This window comes from Uloborus diversus, chromosome 7, assembly GCF_026930045.1.
Source record: "Uloborus diversus isolate 005 chromosome 7, Udiv.v.3.1, whole genome shotgun sequence".
Classification (NCBI taxonomy): Eukaryota; Metazoa; Arthropoda; class Arachnida; order Araneae; family Uloboridae; genus Uloborus; species Uloborus diversus.
Window position 1 is genome coordinate 60,698,015 of NC_072737.1, and position 22,911 is coordinate 60,720,925.

Below are 22,911 nucleotides of genomic sequence, written 5' to 3' on the forward strand. Positions count from 1 at the left end.
GTAGCTTTAAGTTTTTTTTCTTTTTTGGCAGAAAATGGCTCTTTCTGCCAAAATACTTATCGTATCGTCTTGATTGGAAATCACGTGAAAAATACCCCTTTAGTAGATTTTTTTTGCTACGTATTTGAAAACTTCAAATGCCTAAATGAGCGGGAAAATACAAGGTCTGACTATTAATTTCCAGAACCGACGTATCTGAAGGAGAACGAAAAGCCGGAGGGTGGCGCTAATGATTGCATATTGAAGAGTGATTTCTTGCGCATGTGCAGTGCAATCGGCGTCATTCTAAAGTAAGTGGTTCTCGAGGAAAGGGCGCGTGAAAACGTAGCTCTTAAATTCCTCTCATCAAAATGAAAATAGGGCAAGAATTTTAATATTAATTTTAGTTTCAAATCGGGCAAGACAGCTGCAGAAACATACAAAATGTTTAAACAAGTTTACGGCTAGTAAGCGTTATCCCGTTCAACAACTTTTGAATGGCTTAAACATTTTCGTGACGGGCCCGAAAGCGTCGATGATGATCCACACACAGTACGTACGCACGCTGGAAGTTTGCATTAAACGTAATGCAGACATTGTCCGCACATCACGTTCGCCACGTAAAGCGGACAGACGTACGTTTCCCGAAAAAGGAGAAGCATTCATACATTGCGAACGCGAGAAAAGCACATGTCAGTACTCTCGCCCAATAGAGAGAGCGCACTCATCTCGTGGAGACCAATAAAATGCGACTCCTAACTCGACGGACGTCAGATATCTAGCTTCTTGTCCCGTTGACGGGTCCCGTAAATTACGGCTTGCTGTCATAACAACGCCGATCGAAAACTGGTTGTAGAATATTGCTTTAGGGTGAAAACAGGAATTGAGACGTTACGTTTTAATGCGCCTTTCTACGAGAAGCACTTACTTCAGAATGACGCTGATTTTGCACTGCACATGCACAAGAAAACACTCTTCAATATGCAATCATCAGCGCTATCTTCCGGCTTTTCGTTCTCCTGCAGTTACATCAGTACTGGAAATTAATAACCAGACCTTGTAGTTGTAATCGTTTTTTAGCACATAAAAATCAATTTTAAATTGGACAATGGAAAATCCTCGTCTGCAGCGAGCTTTTTTGATTAGTGTGAAGAAATCATTGACAAAAATGGTAGTTAAAAAAAGGGCGTGCACAAAAATTTCAGCATCCGTCACAAATGATTTTTACGAGCTCCCTCCGTATTGCTTACCCTTATGTCCCTATTATATATTTCATCCCTCATTTTAAAAGTTTTGCTCTCCCTTGCTCTGTTAAAGGCCAGCAGGTGTTCTCCTTCTCCCCCCCCCCCGTGCACTCCCCTGCTTGTATAAAAATTTTGCTTTTAAGGCTTCAATTTCGTAAAACTTATAGGGAGAGGCCTGAATCTTTTTTTCCTTAAAGTCAGCGTATTTTCGCGGGAGAACCTTGTTCCTCTTCTCTAAAAGTTAATTAGTGAAATGATGGCCTAAATCCACAGATTTTTTATCATAGAGTTTTCGAACTTTTTTCCAGGAATAGCTTGCTCCCCTCCCCCTCCCATAATTGTTAAGCGACACCTCACATCTACATAGTTTATTTGGAACATGTATTTTGGTTTTGTACTAACCATCTAGTGGTTAGAGGAGTCTGACTGCAATGGGGAGGACCTCCGTTCGAATACCGGCTCTGGATGGATGCAAATGTCTCTCCCCGGTCCTTGTTCTTTCTTTGTGTAAATGTGTCGTCTGCTGATGTGAATGCTTGATGCCCTATAAACCGGTCCTTAGTGGTGTCCCTAACAACACAAGGATATCCTTAGGGACTCCTGCGGATATCATTTTCAGGATGATCTGACATCCGCTGGCAGTCCGATAATGCTCCTACACCTGTCGTAACTTTGTCAAAAAGTACACTCCTGTTGTCATCCACAAGACATCCTGCATCTGACACTAGTTGGATAGTAATAGGACAATTTTAGGATGCACGGAACACCTCTTTTTCCGAAAAATATCCTTAAGGATGTCTTTTGGACAATTTTAATCCAGAAATAATCCCAGCGGTATCTTATAATACAGTTTCTGGATGACTATTGATCCAAAAACTCTCCTACTGATACCTTGTAATACAGCTTCTGGATAATCCAGAAAGTTTCCTATACGAAACTTATAATATAGTTTCTGGATAATCATTTTCATCCTAGTCCAGAAACGATCCTATTGGTATCTTATTATACAGTTTCTGGATGACTGTTGATCCAGAAACTGTCCCACTGATAACTTGATGTCAATCAACATATTTAACAACAAGTAATTACAATGTTAGCAAATATTTTTAAACAGCACATAATTAAGTATTAGTAAGTACAGTGAATGTCAAAAAAATTTACTTACTTTTTTTCATGCCCAACTGAAGTAGTAGATACCAACAAAGTTTCAACATTGAAGAGAATTTAATTACAATTTCTCATCAAAGTCGTAGCTCAACTAGTATTGTTCTTTGCTTTCTCTTCATGGTTTCTTCAAAACGATGAAGAAACATAGTGTTTATCCTATTTTCTTTACTTAACAATTCATCAGTAAAAAAAACACTCGCCCAAACAAATGTAAACTTAAGAAATATCCGTCCGCAAGAAAATACAAATTCATAACAAATCTAAAAAAGGTTCCAAACTGAAAAATAGTAGTTTATTCTCCATTAAACAATAAAACCAAAGCAAATAAGTAACTTTTAACTAACTTTCAGACATCTTGGATTTCAACGGATCGCGGTCACCACGTGCAGTCAAAAATGCGGAGATCGGTACACGCATGCGCGAAAACTCGCTCGTTCCAGGAGCACTCCGGAGAAAGAGTGTTATGGGAGTATTCCTGCCACTGTTACCCGTTGGACTCATAAAGGAGTCAGTTGTAGGATGGTCCTATCTAGTCCTATCAGGAGCTTTGGGATTAATTTCGGTCATCCAGAGGAAGGCTGTGGTTGTCTGGGGTACTATGGAAGTCTGACTTCACACCAAATTACGGTACAGTTGGAAAAATGAAGCAGCGCTCCCTCGAATTTCCAGGCTGACTGGCACAAGACAACAACAACGAAAGCGTATTAGGACTATGTGAATAGCGCTAAAATAAAAGGAAACTATTTTCAAATCGGGAGTTTGTGCTTGTTTCGGAGTGAGGCTATTTATAAGTTTAAAATCTAGAAATTATGGTTTCAAAAAAAAAAAAGAAGAATTAGAAGAACAGCATGCCAAATGAATGTTTCGACTTCTTTTCGAGTAATTCTAAAAGAAAAAATTTTAAAAAGGCCTTTTTGCTAAAAATTAAGGGGATTTCGCGAATCGCAAAAGGCAAAAGTTTCGCTTTAATGGATAAATGGCTAGTAAGACAAGGGCACTGTCTGCTAGGAGTGTAAAAAGCTAAAAAATATAGCCTTTATCTGGCTTTTACGAACGGTTTGCAACACCGAACGAACGAAGCAACAGTTGAACGAAGACCTCCATCGGAATATATTCCGACGGAGAGACCGCGTAAAGCTTCCTTTAGAAAGAAATTGCCAACTGGATGTTTCTGCTGGAGATGTTTTCTTATAAATGGCAACACTTTGCTATGTCTGTTTTCTGTTTTGTTTACGTTCTTCGTTTTCAATTTTTGCAGTGGACGTAGTCATTAGAAATGAATGAAAAATAAATTACTTAATGAAATAAATTGATCTTCAGTCTTCAGCAAACGTAAGAAAAAACTTTGCATGTTTAGTTAAATGGTTGGCTTATTATTATTACTTATAACATTGCAGCAAATTTGTCCTCATACTTTAGAAAATTGAAAAGAATCATAAATACTTTTTTTCACGTTGCACTTTGTTACAAATATAGTTTGCTTTCATTTAATTTGTTGTCACAGATGGCTTTGTATTCTCATACATTATTAAATGAACTAAACTACTGTTTTCAACTTTCTTAGATCCATCAACAGGTGAACATGGCACAGAACCAGATGGAAATTCCTTCCAATGAAGATAAAAAGGTTTGCTGCACGCTTTTCTTATGAGTTTTCAATCTTTTCAGCTAATTGATCTTAAGCACCCAGATCGAGTTGAAATATAAAATTAGGGTAGACCCATGAATAAACTCTCCAGTGCAATTTAATTTTTGAAAACTCATAACATTGAAACTGCAGTACAGTAGGTCCTCGTATTACATGGATTTATTTTATGCAGTTTAAGTCTTGACGCCTTTATTTTATTTTACGCGGATGAGTTTAGGTTTTGCATGGATGTGGCAATCTAAGCAGATAAAATTTTCCCCTCTTTCAAAATCCAAACTCCTAAAGATTGTAGATTACACGTAATAAAATTGCATTTTGGTGAGCTAATAATCGAACTTAGGCTACTGGAGACACTTTATGTGATTAGAGCTTTCGAGAAGTAAAGTTATTAAACTCGCACTGTTCTGAACTCACTGGAGGAGAACTTTTAGGAGTGACAAAGGAGGACAAAACCAACAAGGATACGGACAGTGATGACACGCAACCTGTAATGGTGTACCGTGGAAGGTTGAGAGAGATTATATAGTTATATATGAAGTTTTCCACTTCTACTGGATTGATTGGTTCATAAAATGCAATATTAAAAATATATATGATTTGATTTCCTTTTGATGTAATGATAGATTGATAGATTTTCAAAGAATTACTACATGCACAAAATAACACATGAAACATAAATTACAGACAAATATTTAACTTGAATATAAACTTATAATACAGTATAATTAGTTATGATGATATATTATATATTTAGATTGTATAGTGGTAGTACATAATACTGCTAGCCGCACGAAAATATAAACTATTGAAAACAGTTGAAATGTATCAAATTTAGATTTAGAACATTCTTATCATTTATCTTTCATTTGTCAAGAATTAATATAAGTAAAGATATAACTTTAAATATATGAAGTTATGAGGTATCTCATGATTATAATTCAAATTACTCACATTAAATGATGAGCGGGCACACTGGTGAACATTCGCAGGAGTTGCATTACTATTGTAGAGGTAGTCTTATTTGTTGGAGTCCATGTGATTCGCTGATTCGGAATTTTAACACAGTTCATTGTGCTTCTTGTTGGTATTCATCATTGATTGTACACTAATGATATGGAATATATCTTTCAGAACTTATTTTGTCGGTAATCTTCCTTGATTTCTTCATATATCACTTCTCATCATGGACTGGACGATAATTTTCTTTTATTCTTCCAACATAATTAGATTCATTATGTATTAAATAGATTGAAAATAAGACGATCGCAGGACAGGAAACATCGAAAACTATACTAGACTACACATAATATATAAATATATATGGCATGACTGCATTATCTTCCTTTTATACCCGAGCGTGGACAGCAAGTCCAGCCCCGGGTCGTTAACGCCTCAACACTCTTGTTTAACCTACGGAACTTTGGAGAAAGGAGGGTGAAAAACTATCTTCTTCAACGGGGCAAGCGTTGTATGAAAACTTGAAAAATAGATTCGGGGATGGCAGGAATATACGGATTTTAAAAGTGTGGCAGTGTGATTCCTATCGCACTGTCACACAACCAAAGAGGTTCACACTGAAACATTTTGTCATTTTTCAACAATAGCAAATAATCTTTATTAATGAAGAAAGATTCTATCATGGAAATGACGCAAGTGTTCATGGATGCCTTAATGCTCTGCAAATAACTACAGAAAAAGTTTTTAATGACTGCCAAAAAGCAATCATAGCTAGCTCCTTTTAATTAACACTGAATTAATTTATGTTTTCTTTATGCATGTTGTGCATATATATCAATATCAGTAGGTGCACATTAAATCTATACTAATAATATAAAGCTGAAGAGTTCGTTTGAATGTGCTACTCTCAGGAACTGCTGGTTTGGATTGAAAAATTCTCTTTTTTGTTGAATGGTCCATTTATTGAGGAAGACTATAGGCTAATTTTTAAAAAAATCAGACTGACCAATACATTTGTAATTGCAAATTAAATGTTTAATTAATTGTTTAGTACTATGAATTCCTAATAGATGGCAGAATAAGTTTAGTTCTATAAATTCGTAATAGATGGCAGGGTAAATTAACTCATCGAGAGGGCACTTGCTGATAGTTTTGATAGCTGCGAGGAACCATGCGGCGCGGCTTATAAGTGGTCAACTACTCTCTTGTGGGACAGTTGTGGTCTAGAAACTGATTTTTGAATGCGTTTGTGTTTTTCAATATTCAAGTACATAATTTGATTTTGTAAGATTTTTCTATTGGGTTTTGTTTTCCTTTTTCTTCAACGTTTGTTTTTGTTCTTATAGTTGAAGATAGTTTCTTATCTATGTAAATTATTTGATTTGTTGTATTCAATTGTGATTGTTCTTTATAACGTTTTTATTATAGTATTGTTTATTTGGTAAAACATTTTAAATTGCAGAAAAAAACCTGTTTCACTCGCTAAAGGACAGGGTTAAGATAGCGTAGTTGCTTGACGCATTGAGTGATGAACAATACAGTTAAAAGATTATTTTGAGTTTTAAAGCTACTGTTAAACTTTTTATGTGTTTTGGCTAATAGTTTTAAATTCCAAAGAGACTTTAATAGAATATACCGTCAGCTCAGTCAATTCCATTTCGAGGACTGCAGTTTCATGCTTATTAGCACTCATCAGCCCGGCATAGGAGCCTATGCCAGACTGATAAGTGCTAATAAGCACGAAACTGCATCCTTGGCTGGAATTGACTGAGCTGGCGGTGTATTTCATGTATTTCTGCCTTAGCCCTGGCTATAGGGCGGTAACTTAGTAAATAGACTTTAATAGGTTCTCTCTTTTAAAAGGTGTTTAGACATTTTAGTTGCAGAAAAATGATCAGTTCACATCAAAAGGGGGAGGGGGGGGTCTGAATTTTTTTTATTCAATGCCTTCCTTTAAATTCTTAGCACAGGCATTGCCATGCAAGTACTGCTAGTTTATTATAAAATTAGTCATTACTAAGAATGAAGTATTTTTTTTCATCTACGGAACTCAACCTCTATTTTAACACTACTGTTAAGTATTAATTTGTTTTGTTTTAAGCAGCATTTCCGTAGAATGTAGCTCCTGCTTGAAATGAGGATCTACTGTACTTCACAAAAGACAATGTGGAAGTGAGAGGGCAGATTCAATAAACTCATTTTAATTGATGCATGTTTTTTTTTTTGAATTGAAAGAACTTTTACTGCTCTGCGTCAGGGTTTTTGTGAGGTTGAAACAAAAGAACTGCACCCACTCTTAATGAATGTGTGAACACCCCAACCAGTGGAAGACAACTTCAAAATTTTCTGGTTGTTTTCTTTTTGGAAATGTATATTGAAGAAAGTTACTATTGCTGTTTATCTAAGGGGTGCCAGACATCCAAGTTTGACCAAAACAATCATGATATCCCGCCCGGTTTACTTTATGTTGCTGTAAACTTTGATTATGGTTGGCCAAACGAGTCTAAAAATAATTAACTTTGAAGGGTTCTTTAGGATAATTACTTTAGGATCTGTTGGGGTAATTTGGGTATAAAAATGACCTACGTTGAACTTACCAGTCTTGTAGTAAATTTATATGTACATATTTTTTTTTCTTTTACTTGTTTCAGCTTAGCATTATAACTTTCCAGAATAGTTTTCTACAGATAACATGTTAATGGACCTATTTGCATATAAATGGCAAACATAAGTTTCACTATACCCAAATTACCCAGTGGATGGGGGAATTTGGGTATAGTAATGGTTAAAGAGCAAAGTATGGTTTTAACAACAATCTTACTCCATGTTTTTAAACTTAGGTTGAATGTAGGTACAATAGAAATAATGGGATAGTATGAATACCAATTTTTTTAAGTATTAAGAAGGATTTTAGACTGAAAATAGCAGAATATGACAAGCCGTTAATCAACAGAAAGTAGTTTTTCGTTACAGAACATTAAAGCAAATTTAAATAACCTTCCAATTCACTTTTAGCAGCATATATTACCTTGGGTATGGAGGATGCACATACATGCCCATGTTTGTAGTCCAATAAAATTATTATTTGTCCTTCTGATTGGTAAAATGTAATGTATATTCAAATTACCCATGTTTTTAAATCTTTAATTACATGAAAACTAATTATGTTAAATAATTCAATTCAATGCCAAATTAAAGTAAACATATGTAATGTCTACATGCCTAAACCTTAAAACTATAGAGTGGCAGGTTAATTAGTAGCGTCATTTGGAAATTTTGGTTTGCATTGCTTTCACATCTCCAAAAAGTTGAATATGTTTTTTATCAATTTCAAAAAAAGTTCTGGCAACATTTTTTCAGCATATATTCAATATATTCATAGATAAGGATGATTTTTATTACTGTGAATTTTTGTAGGTGTATCAAATGAATAGTTTTGGTTTCATTCAAAAACATATAACTTATACCCAAATTACCCCAACAGACCCTACTATTTATAACATTAACATTTAAATTAATGTTGTTTTAACTTGTGAAGATTTTTGCAACAAGATTAAAATCAAAAAAGACTTTCTAGAAAGAAGTCCCAAGTCTATGAAAAGTACTTACATGTGAATATTAATATTTTTATTCCTCATTCAAGTGTTTCTTCTTACTTAAGTAACTGTAAAAATATCAACATGAAAGAAATAAAACATTTAAATTTCTCCGTTTGTGTCCCCAGGTTTAGGTTCATAGTTAGTAGTCTTTTATTCCTAACATTGAGAATGAACTACCCTCTAAAACACTAAAAACCAGTCAAAGGTGTGCACCCTTCGAATATCCCCGACGTTGGGAGAGGGGGGGGGGGGCTTCCTGTGTCCTGGGTTGAATATTGCTGTAATCTGTCAAGCCTAGCTAAGGGACAACTTTTTATTTTCATATACTGACCAGTTTACCTTACATTCAAAAAATTTTTTTTTTAAATTTTCTGTCTTCTGCTGCTTTAAGATGTGGATATTTACAAAGTTAAAACAATGCACTTTTTTTTTCTTTCTGGTTTTAATATCTCTTCTCCTTTTTAGGAAATAAATCAAAAACATTTTGCAGATTCAATTTTATTCGAAGATTCGTCATATGTAAATGAAGAAACAAATTTTGAAGAAGTTGATGGTATTGAATGATTTTTTATTACTCTTTCTTTAATATAAATGTCAATATGTTGAAATTGCTGTTCACTTAGGATTTAAATCACTGATTTAAATTATAGTAGAACCTCAAAAGTTGAACGAAATATCATAGATTGGCTCATTTTCAATGCAAATCAACCTCTCTATATTAACCAGCTCTGCAAGTTGTATGTTGACCACTGAAAAATGGATTAGTTGTTGCTCATAATGTAAATTTACTCTTTGTATCGTGACTACTTTTTATATTTTCTTGAAAAGTACCTACAAGTGGTCAATTTCCTGAGACTCTCTTTTATCTGCTTATTTTTTTCATCTACTATATTGATGCTCAATCTTTCATTGTCAATCTTTGGTGTACAACTAGAAGATTAACGAAAACAACTTTGCAGGTCACGTAATTTGTAATCACTCCAGGGTAGCCACAGATCAGAAGTACCGGGAATCATCAGGGATTTGAAGGATTCGGGAAAAAAGGGTTAATTATCAAGGAATTCCAGAAAGAACTGGAAAATCCCTAGCTGTTTTCATGGGATGGGCAGCTATTTTTATATTTTCGCTGTTCCTGTTAAATACTGCATCAAAACTCTATAAAACTCTAAATTGTTTTGTGTTTCTTTCATCAAAGAGTCACTGAAATAAGTGGGGGGGGGGGGAGGAAAAGGAGGAAAAATCAGTTTTTGCTTAGAAAGTGTGCTGCTCCAGCAAATTGCTTAATTTGTTAAATCCCATCTCATCAAAGGCTTGATTTGTCATTATAAAGCACACAGGAGTGATTACGTTTCATATGGACATCCAAATTACCGTCTTTTTGTGCCTAAATGTGGTTTTTTTCCATTATGTTTTATTTCCCCACCTCTGTATTTTTTTTCCCCGTGCTCCAAATTTTTGCCGATTATGTCAGCAGTACTAATGACATTTGTTGTGTAGACTAAAGTACTTAAATTATAATCATCATTTTGTAAAAAGTAAAGTTTGATTCTTCAAATGATGTGATTTCTTTAAATCTCTTGCAGTTCATATACAAGAAAATTTAGAAGATGATTTTATTAAAGAAGCCCTTAAGTCGGTATGTTTTCTTTTTTCCTCAAGTGTTGGATGAATATAATAAAATAACATATAAATCAGGGGTGATTGTGTTCCTGTATTTTACCGAATTTCCGGTATTTTCGGACGTATTTCCGGTATTTTTATGTCCGAAAATACCGGAATTATGTTTTTTTTTGTTATGCTTTTATCTCCCTACCTCCGCATTTTTTTAAAAATTATATAACACTCATCAAATATACCTGCAAGAGCCTTAAGATGGACACTTATCCCTTAAGGTGGACAAATGTCAAGATAATTTTGTATAACACCAGCTCAAAAGTAACTTTGTAACCCATTAAAATTTTAATTAAATGTACACACACTATTTTGACTCAGAACTATTTATGGCAGAGGTGCACTTAAGTAATAGGGGCCAAAGATTACCCCCCCCCCCGTTCTCGCTTTGAAACTTTGAGGTATTTTTTGATGAACTCACAATCACCCCTGATATAAATATGATATATTTAAAGATTAGAGCTATTTGTTATTTATATTTTATTTATATAGTTTGTAATGATTTGTAATTGTTGTCTTCTTTTAAACTTTCTTTTAACATGCTAGTATCTTTTGTTAGATAAAGAGACAAAAGCTGAACAGCGAATATAAATGAGGGAAACTATAAATGAGGGCTTATTAAACTTATGTATTATGCTAGAAAACCTAGACCTTCCTTTCAATTTTTTAAAAATAAATTTCTAAACACATTTTTGCTTCTGGAGTGTGAAGTAATACATTTCAAAGTGCAATATTCATGATACTATCAAGTATTGATTAGTACATAATTTTAATTTCTTTTCTTTTCTAACTTCAGGGAATGGATTTAAGACAATATTCCAGACAGATCGAAAAAGAATTGAAAGAGGTTGAAAATGCTTCAATTCAGGATTGTATCCTTTTTAAATAATAGTTTTTTTTTTCTTTTTTTTTTTACTTTTTGTAATTTATATATTTATTGATTTTTATCTGCCTTAATTCTTCACATATATCCAAGAAAGTCAAAATATTGCAAGTCTTCATAACCAAATCACTGCTTGTGATGAAATTCTGGAGGTAAAAGTTAGAAACAATTTTGATTTTCTTTTCAATTTATCAGTTGCTTAAATTTTAAATACTGTAAGAGAATTTTAAAACACATTTGAAATTGGGCCTATTATGTATGTTTAATTGAAATCTAAAATAGTTTGACAATTTTTGAGATTATTTTTTTCCTTTCTGAAATCGTACAAAATGTTTAAAATTTTATACTACACTAGCATTCCCGTACCCGGCATTGCTAGGGTAATGGAATTAGCAGGGGTTAACAGTGCTTGGTGCATCTAGTTTCGAAAATCCCCTATAATAATTACTAATTACCTATAACTTTTTCAAATTTTGGGAATATTCCGAGACCCCTGGACTCCTTATATATATATGCCCTTGTCCTTAACCGATCTTTAACTGTTATTAACGATCCTTTTAAAGTATTGATTATCTTTGGAAACACAGGTCATCCTCGTTTTATTGTTATACCTATGTTTAAGCTAGAACTTCTTTGTATACAACATTTTTAGTTTTTTTTTCTGGTGCTAAAATTATTAAACTGCTTGATGAACTGACTTTGGAGCAAGCTACATAACATTGGTCGTGTGAAAAAAAGTCTTCTCTTAAATCGATCCCTGCTACTTTTAATGTCTGTCTTTGTGACTTATTAATGGTTATTGCAAAGCAAATTTTAACAGGAAACTGCACTCTTCTAAATTCAAAAAGATAGTCCGCCTGTGATGATGTTCTTAAAAACTTCGTTTCTAGTTTTGAAAAAATAAAAGCAAAAGACAGAAACATTATGATTTGACTTGAGAAAAGCCTCGAAGAATCACGTGAGAAACAAAAACAATATCAAATTTGTAGTTCGCTATCGACCAAAAGTTGAGATGAAGTACTGAATAATGATTTGAATGGAGGAAAGCCTTCGAAAATAAGGGATTTGAATTTCAATGACAGGTTTTTTATTTCGCAGAAATTAAGTGGTTTTAATTAATTTCTCCCGAACTAATTGAGATTTCGAAAAATCCTTTCTTAGTGGTTACTTTTGTAACCATACGGACATGCCTGCGAAATTTCAAGTCAGAAGCTTCAGCGGTTTCGGCTGTGCGTTGATATATATATATATATATATATATGTTATCTCAGGACATTGATTTTTATATATTAAGATGAAACTCATAAAGAAAACATTGCCACTGGGAAAAAATTGCTACTGAAGGAAAAGTTTTAAGATAGTAATTGACTGAACTAGAAGAACTAAAAGTACTGCTTATATGTTAATTTTTGAAATTTTCAAAATTCATAAAGAGTTGCACCATGAAACACAATCTAATCACTATGACAAATCTATAAGCTTGTTGATATTTAAAACTGTAAATCAATTTTCCACCTAAGTATAAAGTCGCTACCAAAAACACCAATCTTTCTCCATTATTAAGTCCCCTAAGTTTACATCCTAAACTATAATCATTCTTAATAGATGGGATTGGAGTTTTTTTGTTACCATTGCTTAGAAACATCAACATTTTTTAAATAGTATAAAAGTAAATTCTAATAGTGATGCATAAATAAGTTAGCTTCACAAGCATTCAAATCTAACTATTAACTATAAGTGCATAGAGAGAAATCGTATCTTGTAAGTAAAGATTGCTATTGTTATTTTATTAGTTGTTAAAGCCAAAAAAAAAAAAAAAAATCAAGCCACCATTTTCTAGTTTTCCTAGAGATAACATCAGGGACAGCCCTGAATTATGCAATTATTTGATTTAAGTCTGGAAGAAACCTAATCAATGAAATATTTGTTAGATTGAAAATGATATTGAAAAATATGTTAAGAGTCTTGAAGTTACTATACTGTTGATTTTTTATCCCAAAGAGAATGTTTTCTTCCCCCCCCCCTCTCTTTTTCTTTCTCCTTTTTTGATACTCCAGGACAACTAGTGTAAAAGTTGTTACTATTTTCTCAAATGTTTAGACGTATAGTATGCATAAACTTATCACAGTACAAAAAAAATGGTGAAGCCTATCCAAAAATTAGTTTTCAAGTTTTACTGTTTTTAAAATATTTCATTAGCATTCTGTTGTCTTCAAGAACATTTATTATGATTGAAAAATAATCTAAATAGCAACTTATATGCTGTATGATAGTAGTTTGAAAGCTTTGATGAATTCAAATTTGATTTACTAGGTTTTCATAAAAATATGTAACTTTTCATCTCTACTTGAGAAACATGACCAGCATATGTGATCGAATTTCAATTGGCTTGATAAAATATCCTTGTATTGCTTTTGTATTTTTGTTGTGACTAAAGTTTTGATGTACTTTTCAAAGCATTCATTGGTGCTTATTTAATTATTTTAGCGAATGGAAGATATGTTACGTTTATTTCAATCAGATCTTGGCAGTATCAGTAAAGAAATTTTGACATTACAACAACAATCTGTTTCAATGAACATTCGATTAAAAAATCGCCAAGTAAGTAATAAGTTTTGATTGTTGAAGCAATTGTACAGTTTTTTTTTTTTGTATTGAAAATGTATCCATCCTATCAATTTACACTTATATGTTACTTTTTCTTTCCAAAAATACTTAAGTTTTATGGAAATCCCCAAAAATGTTCTAAAATAATTACACGATTTTTCTCACTTTGCTTTCTTAAAAAATAATGGCTTTTAAAAACCGTAATAAGGAACTAAATTGTAAATAGAAATAATAGTGAATAAATGAGTGAATGAATAATTTAGGCTTCTAAAAGATGTTACTGCAAAAGTAACATCTTTTAAAGGCCAAATTCTTCCGAAGTGAATAAAACATGCTTCGTTAAGGCAGCAGGGAACAGGTCTCTTTCAAACTCTTTAAAAATGAAGTATACCAGGGTGAGTCATAAGTTTTTCAATAAGTTACTTTTTTAATTATTTAGTAGTGTATTATTGTTATTATTCAAAGTACTGGCCATTATTTTCTAAAGCCATCTTTCAAAGGCTTCTTTGACACCATGACAAAAATATTTTATTATGATTATTATGATGATAATCATAACCATCATGATAATTGATATTAATGTTATGACAACCATCTTGTATTACTGTGAGATGGTTCACTGAGCTATAACCTTTAACACAGCATGTGTTTCCTGCTGCATTTGTTGTATTATAGCTTAACACACACTCATAAAGCAGAAGTTCTTATATTAGTTTAGTCTCATATAATTACAAATTTAATTGTGTTTATAAATGCAAATTTAATTAAAAACTGCAGTTTCTGAAGTATTTTTTAAAACTACTATTTAAATTTTTAACAATCTGATTTAAATTTTTGAAAAACTGACTTTTTACACCTTAATAAATACAGTAGAACCTCAATTATCCAAGCTCCAACTATCCAAATTGCTGATTATCCACATCACTTTCAGAGTTTCAGAAAAAAATAATAACAATGCAAAAGGTATAGCGATTCACAAAATATTGATCCCCTGTCTTTTCTGCTATTGTCACAGCTTACTATGATCGAGTTTTTAGGCAAGCTATGACTTTCATTTATAGTACCTGAAGTACATACTGTACTAATGTACGGGTACTTGTAAGTACACTTAGCATGAAAAGCTCTTTTTCTGCAAAAATATTTTTTTTCTCTCATTTTCAGCATACATACAGTAATTGATGAAAATACTCTTTTTTTTCCCCCCCCTGTAAATCCAACTATCAATTTTTGATTATCCGGATGGGGTCCAGTCCCAATTGATTTGAATAGTTGGAGTTTTACTGTATTTTACACATTGAGATGTTCCCAAGTTAGCAGGTGTGATTCAGCTCAAAAGAATTTAAATATTGCTGATAACATATTTGGTTCTTTTACAGGCAATAAGGGGAGAACTGAGTCAGTTCGTAGATGACATGATTGTTCAAGAAAGTTTAATTCAGTGAGTACATTGTTTTTTTCTTTTCTACCAACAGTAAATAGTTCTTGTATACAATAGGCAGACTTTGAATGGTTCTGTTTTAATTTCTGTAGGCTTGCTCATCCTAGTTTAATAACTTTTCTCATTGAATGTCATTTTATTTGAAAACCTCTAGGGTTTGTTGATTTAAACCAGCTTGATTTAAATCATGATTAGGATCATGATTTGAATCAAGTGATTTTTTTTAACAAAACCATTAATTAAAATCAGTTCATTTTTTCATAAATTAATTTTACATTTTTAGAATAATGTATTGCTCTAAAGTTAACTTCACTGCATCATACAATCTTAACTTCAACAGGCAAAACTACATAGATCCCTCTTTCTGTGTGTGAAACAGATTTTCACTCTTGCAACATTGTTTCTGCTCCAAAATTACAGTTCAAATAAGTACAGAACCAAATAAAAATTTGCAGTTTTCTTATACAATCACTAATATAGTTAAGAAAAGTAATTCATACTTGCCAGCTCTACTGTTTTTAACGGGAGAATCCCATCTAATGCTTCCATCTCCCAATTTCTCATTTTTTACGATTTTCTCCCGTTTTTATCAAGTTCTCATAATGTTCTTATATTGTTTTTTTTTAGTTATTTTCCTGTAAAGCTCATTAACCTACATTAAAGTACATAATTATTGTGTACTAAGTTATGGCAAATGTGGGCATCTTTTTTTAGATTTTAAGCCAATTAAATGCTAAATCCTATATAATTTCCCTCAAATGCTATAATAATGAGCAGTATTTTGTAGACAAATTGTCATAATAATTATAACACTAGAACTAGGTTATTAAACAAACCCAGAGCCTCATGCTGAGTTTTTATAAATTTATTTGTTTTTTCCCCATGAGTGACAGTTGTAACACCTGTCCACCTGCTTGGACAAGGCAGCAGATTTATTTGACCATAAAATACTACATAATTGAGGAATCCATAGCTATGTAGCATAAAAGTTTTAACATTCAGAAACTATTTCTTAGCTACTTTTGAAGCAGTTCCTGTTCTGTTTGTAAAGCCATGGTGCTGTTGAGCTTTGCACTTTCGTATTACATGCCCTGCCCATTACATTCATATTATAGTTTTGCCAAGAAGGTACTATCTGGTTTCTTTCATTTTTCATTTCTAATAAGCTATAAGAGAAGTCCATAATTTTACAATTTGCTTCTTTGATTTAAGTGGCTCTTCCTGGAACACACAAACACTTTTTTTTTTAACTCAAAGTGTTCTTTTAATAGTGTTCTAAAACAGAAATATCAGTAATGCATTATAAATAATCAGCTTAAGAATGTTGTTAAAACTGATTTATTTTCTCTTATTTTTATGTATGTGGTAAAGGGTTTGTACATTGTTTTCATGATTAAGTTATCTTGAAGATTTTTATAAAACTCAGAATCATAATATTCTGGAGAGGTTAGTCTTTCATTAATTGATATACGTTTTTAAAGTCTATACAGGGTGTCTGTGCACCTGAAAAGTCGGGGAGGGTCATGGATTTCAATTATGATCGAAAAAGGTCATGGAAAATCGTGATTTTCAGCAAAAAATGCTAAAAAGTCATGAAAACTGGCAACTGGTCACGGAATTTGAGTTAAAGAACTTGAATATTTATCAAATTCTACAGATTAAGAGCAAATTTTGCGCATCTTAGCCGTTTCTTACGCTTTTACGCTTCAGTCCCGATTTTTTCACACATTTCGAAATCTGATTGCATTTGCTTCTATAATATTCGCTTGTTTTTCTTTACTATGTGATTCTACCATTTGAACATGTATAATTATGTGTTTAACATTTTTTTAAATCTTTCTTATATGTTTAGTAGACTTATAATTTTGCTGCTCTCATTCGACTTGAAAATTTGAGATCATTTACATCCCTGTTGATTCAAAAGACTCATAAAAATATCATTAATTTTCTGCAGTGGCTTAAGTTAATGAAAATTTTAGAACATAAAATTGGACCAAAGAATTAATTAAGGGCATTTAGGACACTGATAAAATATAGATATTAGGGAATTTTTAAGGGTAAAATTTTTAAAAAGTTTGAAAATGTTGCAAATTACAAATTCTGAAATTTTTTCAAAATTTATGGTTATCCTAAAACTTTGTTAGTAATATATCTAGTAATGTCTGGTAAAGTAATTAGTAAGTACTTTGATTTAATTTTTTTCTGATTATTTATTTATTTTATTAATTGTAAACTAATTAATTTTATTAATTACAAAATTATTGCCAGTCACAATTTTTTTTAGAAAACTACCAACTCATTTTTTAAGTTTTAGATTCCTTATTTCTTTATAAAATAAAATATTTATTTTAGAAAAATTCAAAAGAAAAAAACAAAAACCCTAAATATTTTTCTGTTCAACAGTAGTTTTACATCATCATTGTTGCATGTTTGAAGCTTTTTTTATTTTGAAAAATACTAGTGCATCATATCAGAATGTTTGGAGAAAAAAAATAATAAATTTGTTTAAATGTAAATTCTTACCTGTATAAAAACTTTGCATAATTTATTAGAATCCAAAAAATATTTTCACAAATTTTAGATTTATAAATAACCCTGAAATTACTTCATGTTTATCACTAGTCGTTGATGCATAAATTGTTTTTTAGTAATAATAGTAGCTGAGAGCTAGTGACATTTTTAGAAACCAAGAATTAGATTTTTAATTAGAATTTTTAGGCCAAAGCATTGATTAGATGGTTGAAATTTAATTTTCAAAAATCATTAATTTAGATATTCTTGTGAAAAATTAATGTTTTTTTTTTTTTTTTTTTTTTCTGAAAAAATTACGTTCTGTGAATCATGGAAAGTTGCAAGCAAAAGTCATGGAAAGTCATGGATTTAGAAACTCAAAGTGTAACAGATACCCTATCTATAAAATTGCCTTAAACTCCTTAATCTTTCCAATTTTAAATAAGAACAATTCATTTGAACACAAACTGAAATAATTTTCTATCCATTTCCTAGGAAAAAAGCTCGCTTGCATTTTCATCAGAATATTTGGATTAATGCCAAAACTTTTAATTTATATTAAATGAACCTTGTAGTCTCCAATTCTATTGTAACTTGAAATGAGAAACCAATTGTGATTATTCCATCTAGATAAGTATCTAATACATTTGTGGGGAGACATATTTTTAAAAAATGTCATGTGTTTAATTTTTTTCTGGAAACCCTTTGATTATATTGTACTTCTTTTTTGTGTAAACAACTGTTGTGTTAATTTTTTTTATTTGTTTAATTCTTAGGCATATACTTGAGACCGCAGTTACTGAGAAAGAATTCCTTGAAGATCTCCAAATCTTAGATCATAAAATAGCATTTGTTAAAGAGCAGTCATTTAAAGATGCTAGATGTTGTCAAGATGTCAAAGATGTTTTAGAAAAGTTGAAAATCAAAGTATGTTTTTTTTTCTATAACACATTCATACTCTTGATTTTGTCATTGTTTATGTTTGAGAACTTATCTAAAAATTATTATTGTTACATTAAAAAATCAAGAATAACAAAGTGAAAAGGTATTTTAGTACACATATGTTAGCATTTATCCACATGAGTAAAACTATTTAATGAAAATCCTGAACTTCAGAGCTTGACTTCTTAGGTAATTTAAAGATAATTAGGTAAAATATTTATTAGGGAAGCACCAATAAGCAGATTGACTGATTATTAATTACTGATTGATTAGTAAAAGATAATTAGCCAGTGCCAATTAATCAACTGTCGATTAATTGTAATGATAATGATTTTGAATACTGTAATTTCTCCATCGACTTTTTTTCAGCTACAATATCGAATTTTCAGAATCAGTTGGTACTTTTGTGAATGATAATTCACTTTCTCCATTTCAAATATTTTTCTGAAAAATAGTGTTTCAAAATTTTATTCAAAGTCTATAAACCAATTTTCTTATTATTGATAGTAAAATATTATGTTAACTAGATATGAAAATTCAAATATTTAGTTTGTAGACTGTCCTTCATAGACACTTTTAGTTTAATATTGACTTTTTTTACTATTATAGTAGCTATTTAATGCAGGCCTTTTATCTTAATAAAAATTCCTATTTATAAGCATACCTGCCAATTTACTGGTTTTCCAGTAGTTTCGTGGATTTTAGGCATTCCTCTTGATTTACAGATTTTTACTAAAAATCTACTGAACTTTACAGATGTTTGGGAAAATCCCTTTATTTCTGGAATTTTGTGAGAAAAACCCCTGTAAAGTTGGGTTTGTAAAGATTGTCCTGACATATGTACTCAATCAGGGTGGCGACAGATCAGGGAAATCAGGAAGTTCAGGGAAAAGTCAGGGAACTTTATCAATCAGGGAAAAATCAGGGAAATATCAGGGAATTTTGAAAAAATAACAAAAAATCAGGGAAAACTGATTTTATGAAGAAAAAAAAAATTTTTCCTTTACCAAACTAAGTACTCTAATTCCCTACGCATTTCCCGCCAAATATCTGTTCAAAAAAAAAAAAAGTAAAATGAATGAGGTGCGATTATACATTGTTGCATATTTGTGCATCTTTTTTCCTCAACGTCGAAGTATTGAATCTTACTTATTAACCACAGAATGAACTTCCTCAGTTTGCTTCTTTGTCTGTTAGGTTGTTTATTTTACATAGCTTGAAATTTCCTTTTACGCTTTCAATGCTACGTAAAATAAACAACTATACAGGCAAAGAGGAAGCCTTCATTAATGCCTTAGCTCCTTTGCCTTTATTCCCATGTCTCGAAGTAATTAGTGTACTGTAATCACGATTTCAAGAAGAAATCTTGGGTTTTTGAATTAATACTATAAAAGCTTAAAAGTTATTACTTCTTCACGTTTTTAATTTAATTGCTAAAATTGAACTTTCAATAAAAAAAACTTTGTTTTTTGCCGTTATACTATTTGTTGTCACCGCAGATTATAAAGGTTTTCTTTTCTTCAGACTTAAGTGATTCTTTAATTTTATAACCAAGTTGTATTCTTCTTTTATATATTTTGAAATTAACTAATTGCTTTTTTTCCCCTTGCATTTCAAAGTTGTTTGTTACAAAAGCAGTCTAAGATTTTTTTCCGTTACATACTGAAATCATTTGAAATAGAGTTAACTTGTGTACTTAAGTAAATATCTTAATTTTTTTTTATTGTTAAAATGCTGTATTCATTCATTAAAACCTATGTTCTTGATTAGAGAAAAGCTCCCTATGAATGGATGTCAAATGGTTTCATCTGTTTTGCATAAATATGTCAATTAGTTATATAAGAACAACTGCATTACTTCTATTCGTTCACTATTACTTGTTATTCTTGCAACAATTATTATATGGTTTAAAAACTTAGTTCAAAATAATTTCAATTACTTTTTAGTTCTATCATAAATACACATGTTTTTAAGAGTAATTTTAATAGTTTCTTAAAATTCTTATGCTAAGTGGTTTCTGGAAGTAAAGTTTTTTTTTTTTAATTTTCTGTAATCTTTCCATGTAGAAAAATTTAATATACTTTTTTGTATGTTTTGTTTTTTCCCAAAAAATTGACTTTATGTTTTATTAAAAAAGTAGCATTTTTTAAAAATATATCTTTAGTTCAACAACTTTACACAACTTAAAACCTTTAAAATACTTCATTTTATACAAACATACAATGGATTTCAAGTAGAGCAAAGAAAGAAAACCATTATCATTGGTAACGTAAATCGGGGAAATTTGGTGAACTTAATCAGGGAAATCAGGGAAAAGTCAGGGAACTTTTTTTCACAGTTCCTGTCGCCACCCTGTCAATGGTTTGAAAGCTTCCTATTTAAATTTCAAATTTTAGTAAATCAAAATCTGGCAACATTATCGATGCTTATTAAGTTTCACCAAAAATAAATTTTAACTCTATATTAAGCATTAATTTGACTTTATTCTTCCGTTTCATGTTTCAATCAACTATTTTGTGCATGTATGAAGCAAAGAACTTCCATATTATTTTACTTACTACATCAAACTCAATGAAGGGTTTACATTTCAAACAAAGATACCAAATATGCACATAATTGAAAGCTTTGAAAAATGTAATGCATTTTTGTATCAAGGGATGAACTGATGCCGGAACAGCGTTCTGCTACTAGATTTTTGGAGAAATAAATTGTCCTATCATATTATACTGGTTATGACTTAGGATTCAATCATTGCTTTCTGACGTTCTGGTACTGGAAAATTTGTGAATTATATCCCTGGTTTGTGGAATGCTAATGCAGTAGAAGACTTATAATGCACACCTTTGGACCAGAGATTTTGCATTATGAAGATTTTGGTGTGATATAGATCATTTTACAAATTTAAAAAATAATATTCAGAGTATATTAATATATTTTCATCATTGCCTCGTTTAAGGGGTGGGTTTTAGAGTTCAAACTCCCTCCAAAATTTTTGAAAACCATTTCAAAACTTTTTTTATACTTTTTTAGTTAAAAAAAATATTATGAGTATTTCATTACTTATGTATTTCTTTATTTGTCCATTTCACTTGAAAAATCGAATTATTATTGCTGAAGAAACTGTGTGTTTTCCCTCAGTATTTATTTTTATTGCAGTTATTATGATTGTCCTTTCTTACAAAATACTACAGCACTTTCCTTCAAATTTGGAATACCTGACACGAACAAAAACTTTAAAATTCTTTAAATTTGAAAGTTCCAAACTATATATTTTTGACATATCTTATAACTGTCAAAAATGTGAATTTAAGAAGCATTTTTCGAATGTGCTAAGATGAGTACATGCATCTATTCTTTTGAGTTGTTAAAAAGACAGCAAACATTTAACAATGAAGTTATGTAGTTTAAGCATCTGATTCCTTTACTTAATCTAATAAATACATCATTTTTTACATTTGCTAATGTTAATGCTCTTAAAGCAGTACCCCCTCATTTAAATAATGTATTGTAACAAAAATCAATAGAGTAACTAATTAAATCAAATTTAAATTACCATAGATTTTATGACATGTGTTTGGTAAAATCTTTCCCAAAATAAAAGTTTGGTTACGGTTTTGTTAATTCATATCAGAATGAATTACAGTCGAACACACTTGTAATGGATGCAAAGGGACCGTGATATTTGCTCGTTTTCTCTGAGTGCCTGTAAGAAAACGGGTTCATGGGAAAAATCATAAAAATTCAAACATGCTTGCACCATACAAAAATTGACACATAATTATTATTATTACTTCTGGTTAATATGCTTTGAACTTCCTTAGTGTCTGATTATTTCTTTCTTTTGCACCCAAAAGAAATCGACAATCCCCTCTGACTTCTAAAAAAGGTGAAAGCTTTTCTGCATATCAAAAGCCATTGACTATGCTGAAGGTGATTCAGCTTCAAATTCTTCACATATTTTATTATATTTGACACTTTCTTTTATTATTTTTTTTTCTTCGGCTTTAGCTTGAATTTGAGCTAAAAAAAACCCGGGAGGTAAAACAAGTATTGAATTTTCAAACGCTTCTCTACAGCACAAATTAAAATAAATAACCATCATCATTTTTTCCCAGTATTGATAACTCATCACTAACTTTCGCTCAGCTTCAGAGTGTCAAAGAAACTTCTCAAGTAAGGATAAGCTGAGCTGAAAGTAATATCAAGAGAAATTTTATGAATCACATAAACATTGCTCACTTTAGGCGAGGTTTGCTCGTTTAAAC

At 31.3% G+C, this 22,911-nt stretch overlaps 1 protein-coding gene across 1 annotated transcript in view; it reads left to right on the forward strand.

Annotated features, from left to right (window-relative positions):
- Positions 1–3,595: 3,595 nt before the first annotated feature.
- The window catches only part of LOC129225786 (vacuolar protein sorting-associated protein 52 homolog), a 50,846-nt gene continuing 31,530 nt past the window's right edge, over positions 3,596–22,911 (forward strand). Inside the window, exons 1-9 of the mRNA XM_054860295.1 lie at positions 3,596–3,722; positions 3,955–4,017; positions 9,060–9,147; positions 10,178–10,230; positions 11,062–11,136; positions 11,232–11,300; positions 13,636–13,749; positions 15,132–15,193; positions 18,481–18,631. Coding sequence (XP_054716270.1) covers positions 3,973–4,017; positions 9,060–9,147; positions 10,178–10,230; positions 11,062–11,136; positions 11,232–11,300; positions 13,636–13,749; positions 15,132–15,193; positions 18,481–18,631 — 657 coding nt within the window. The 5' untranslated portion in view covers positions 3,596–3,722; positions 3,955–3,972. The remainder of the gene's footprint in view (positions 3,723–3,954; positions 4,018–9,059; positions 9,148–10,177; positions 10,231–11,061; positions 11,137–11,231; positions 11,301–13,635; positions 13,750–15,131; positions 15,194–18,480; positions 18,632–22,911) is intronic.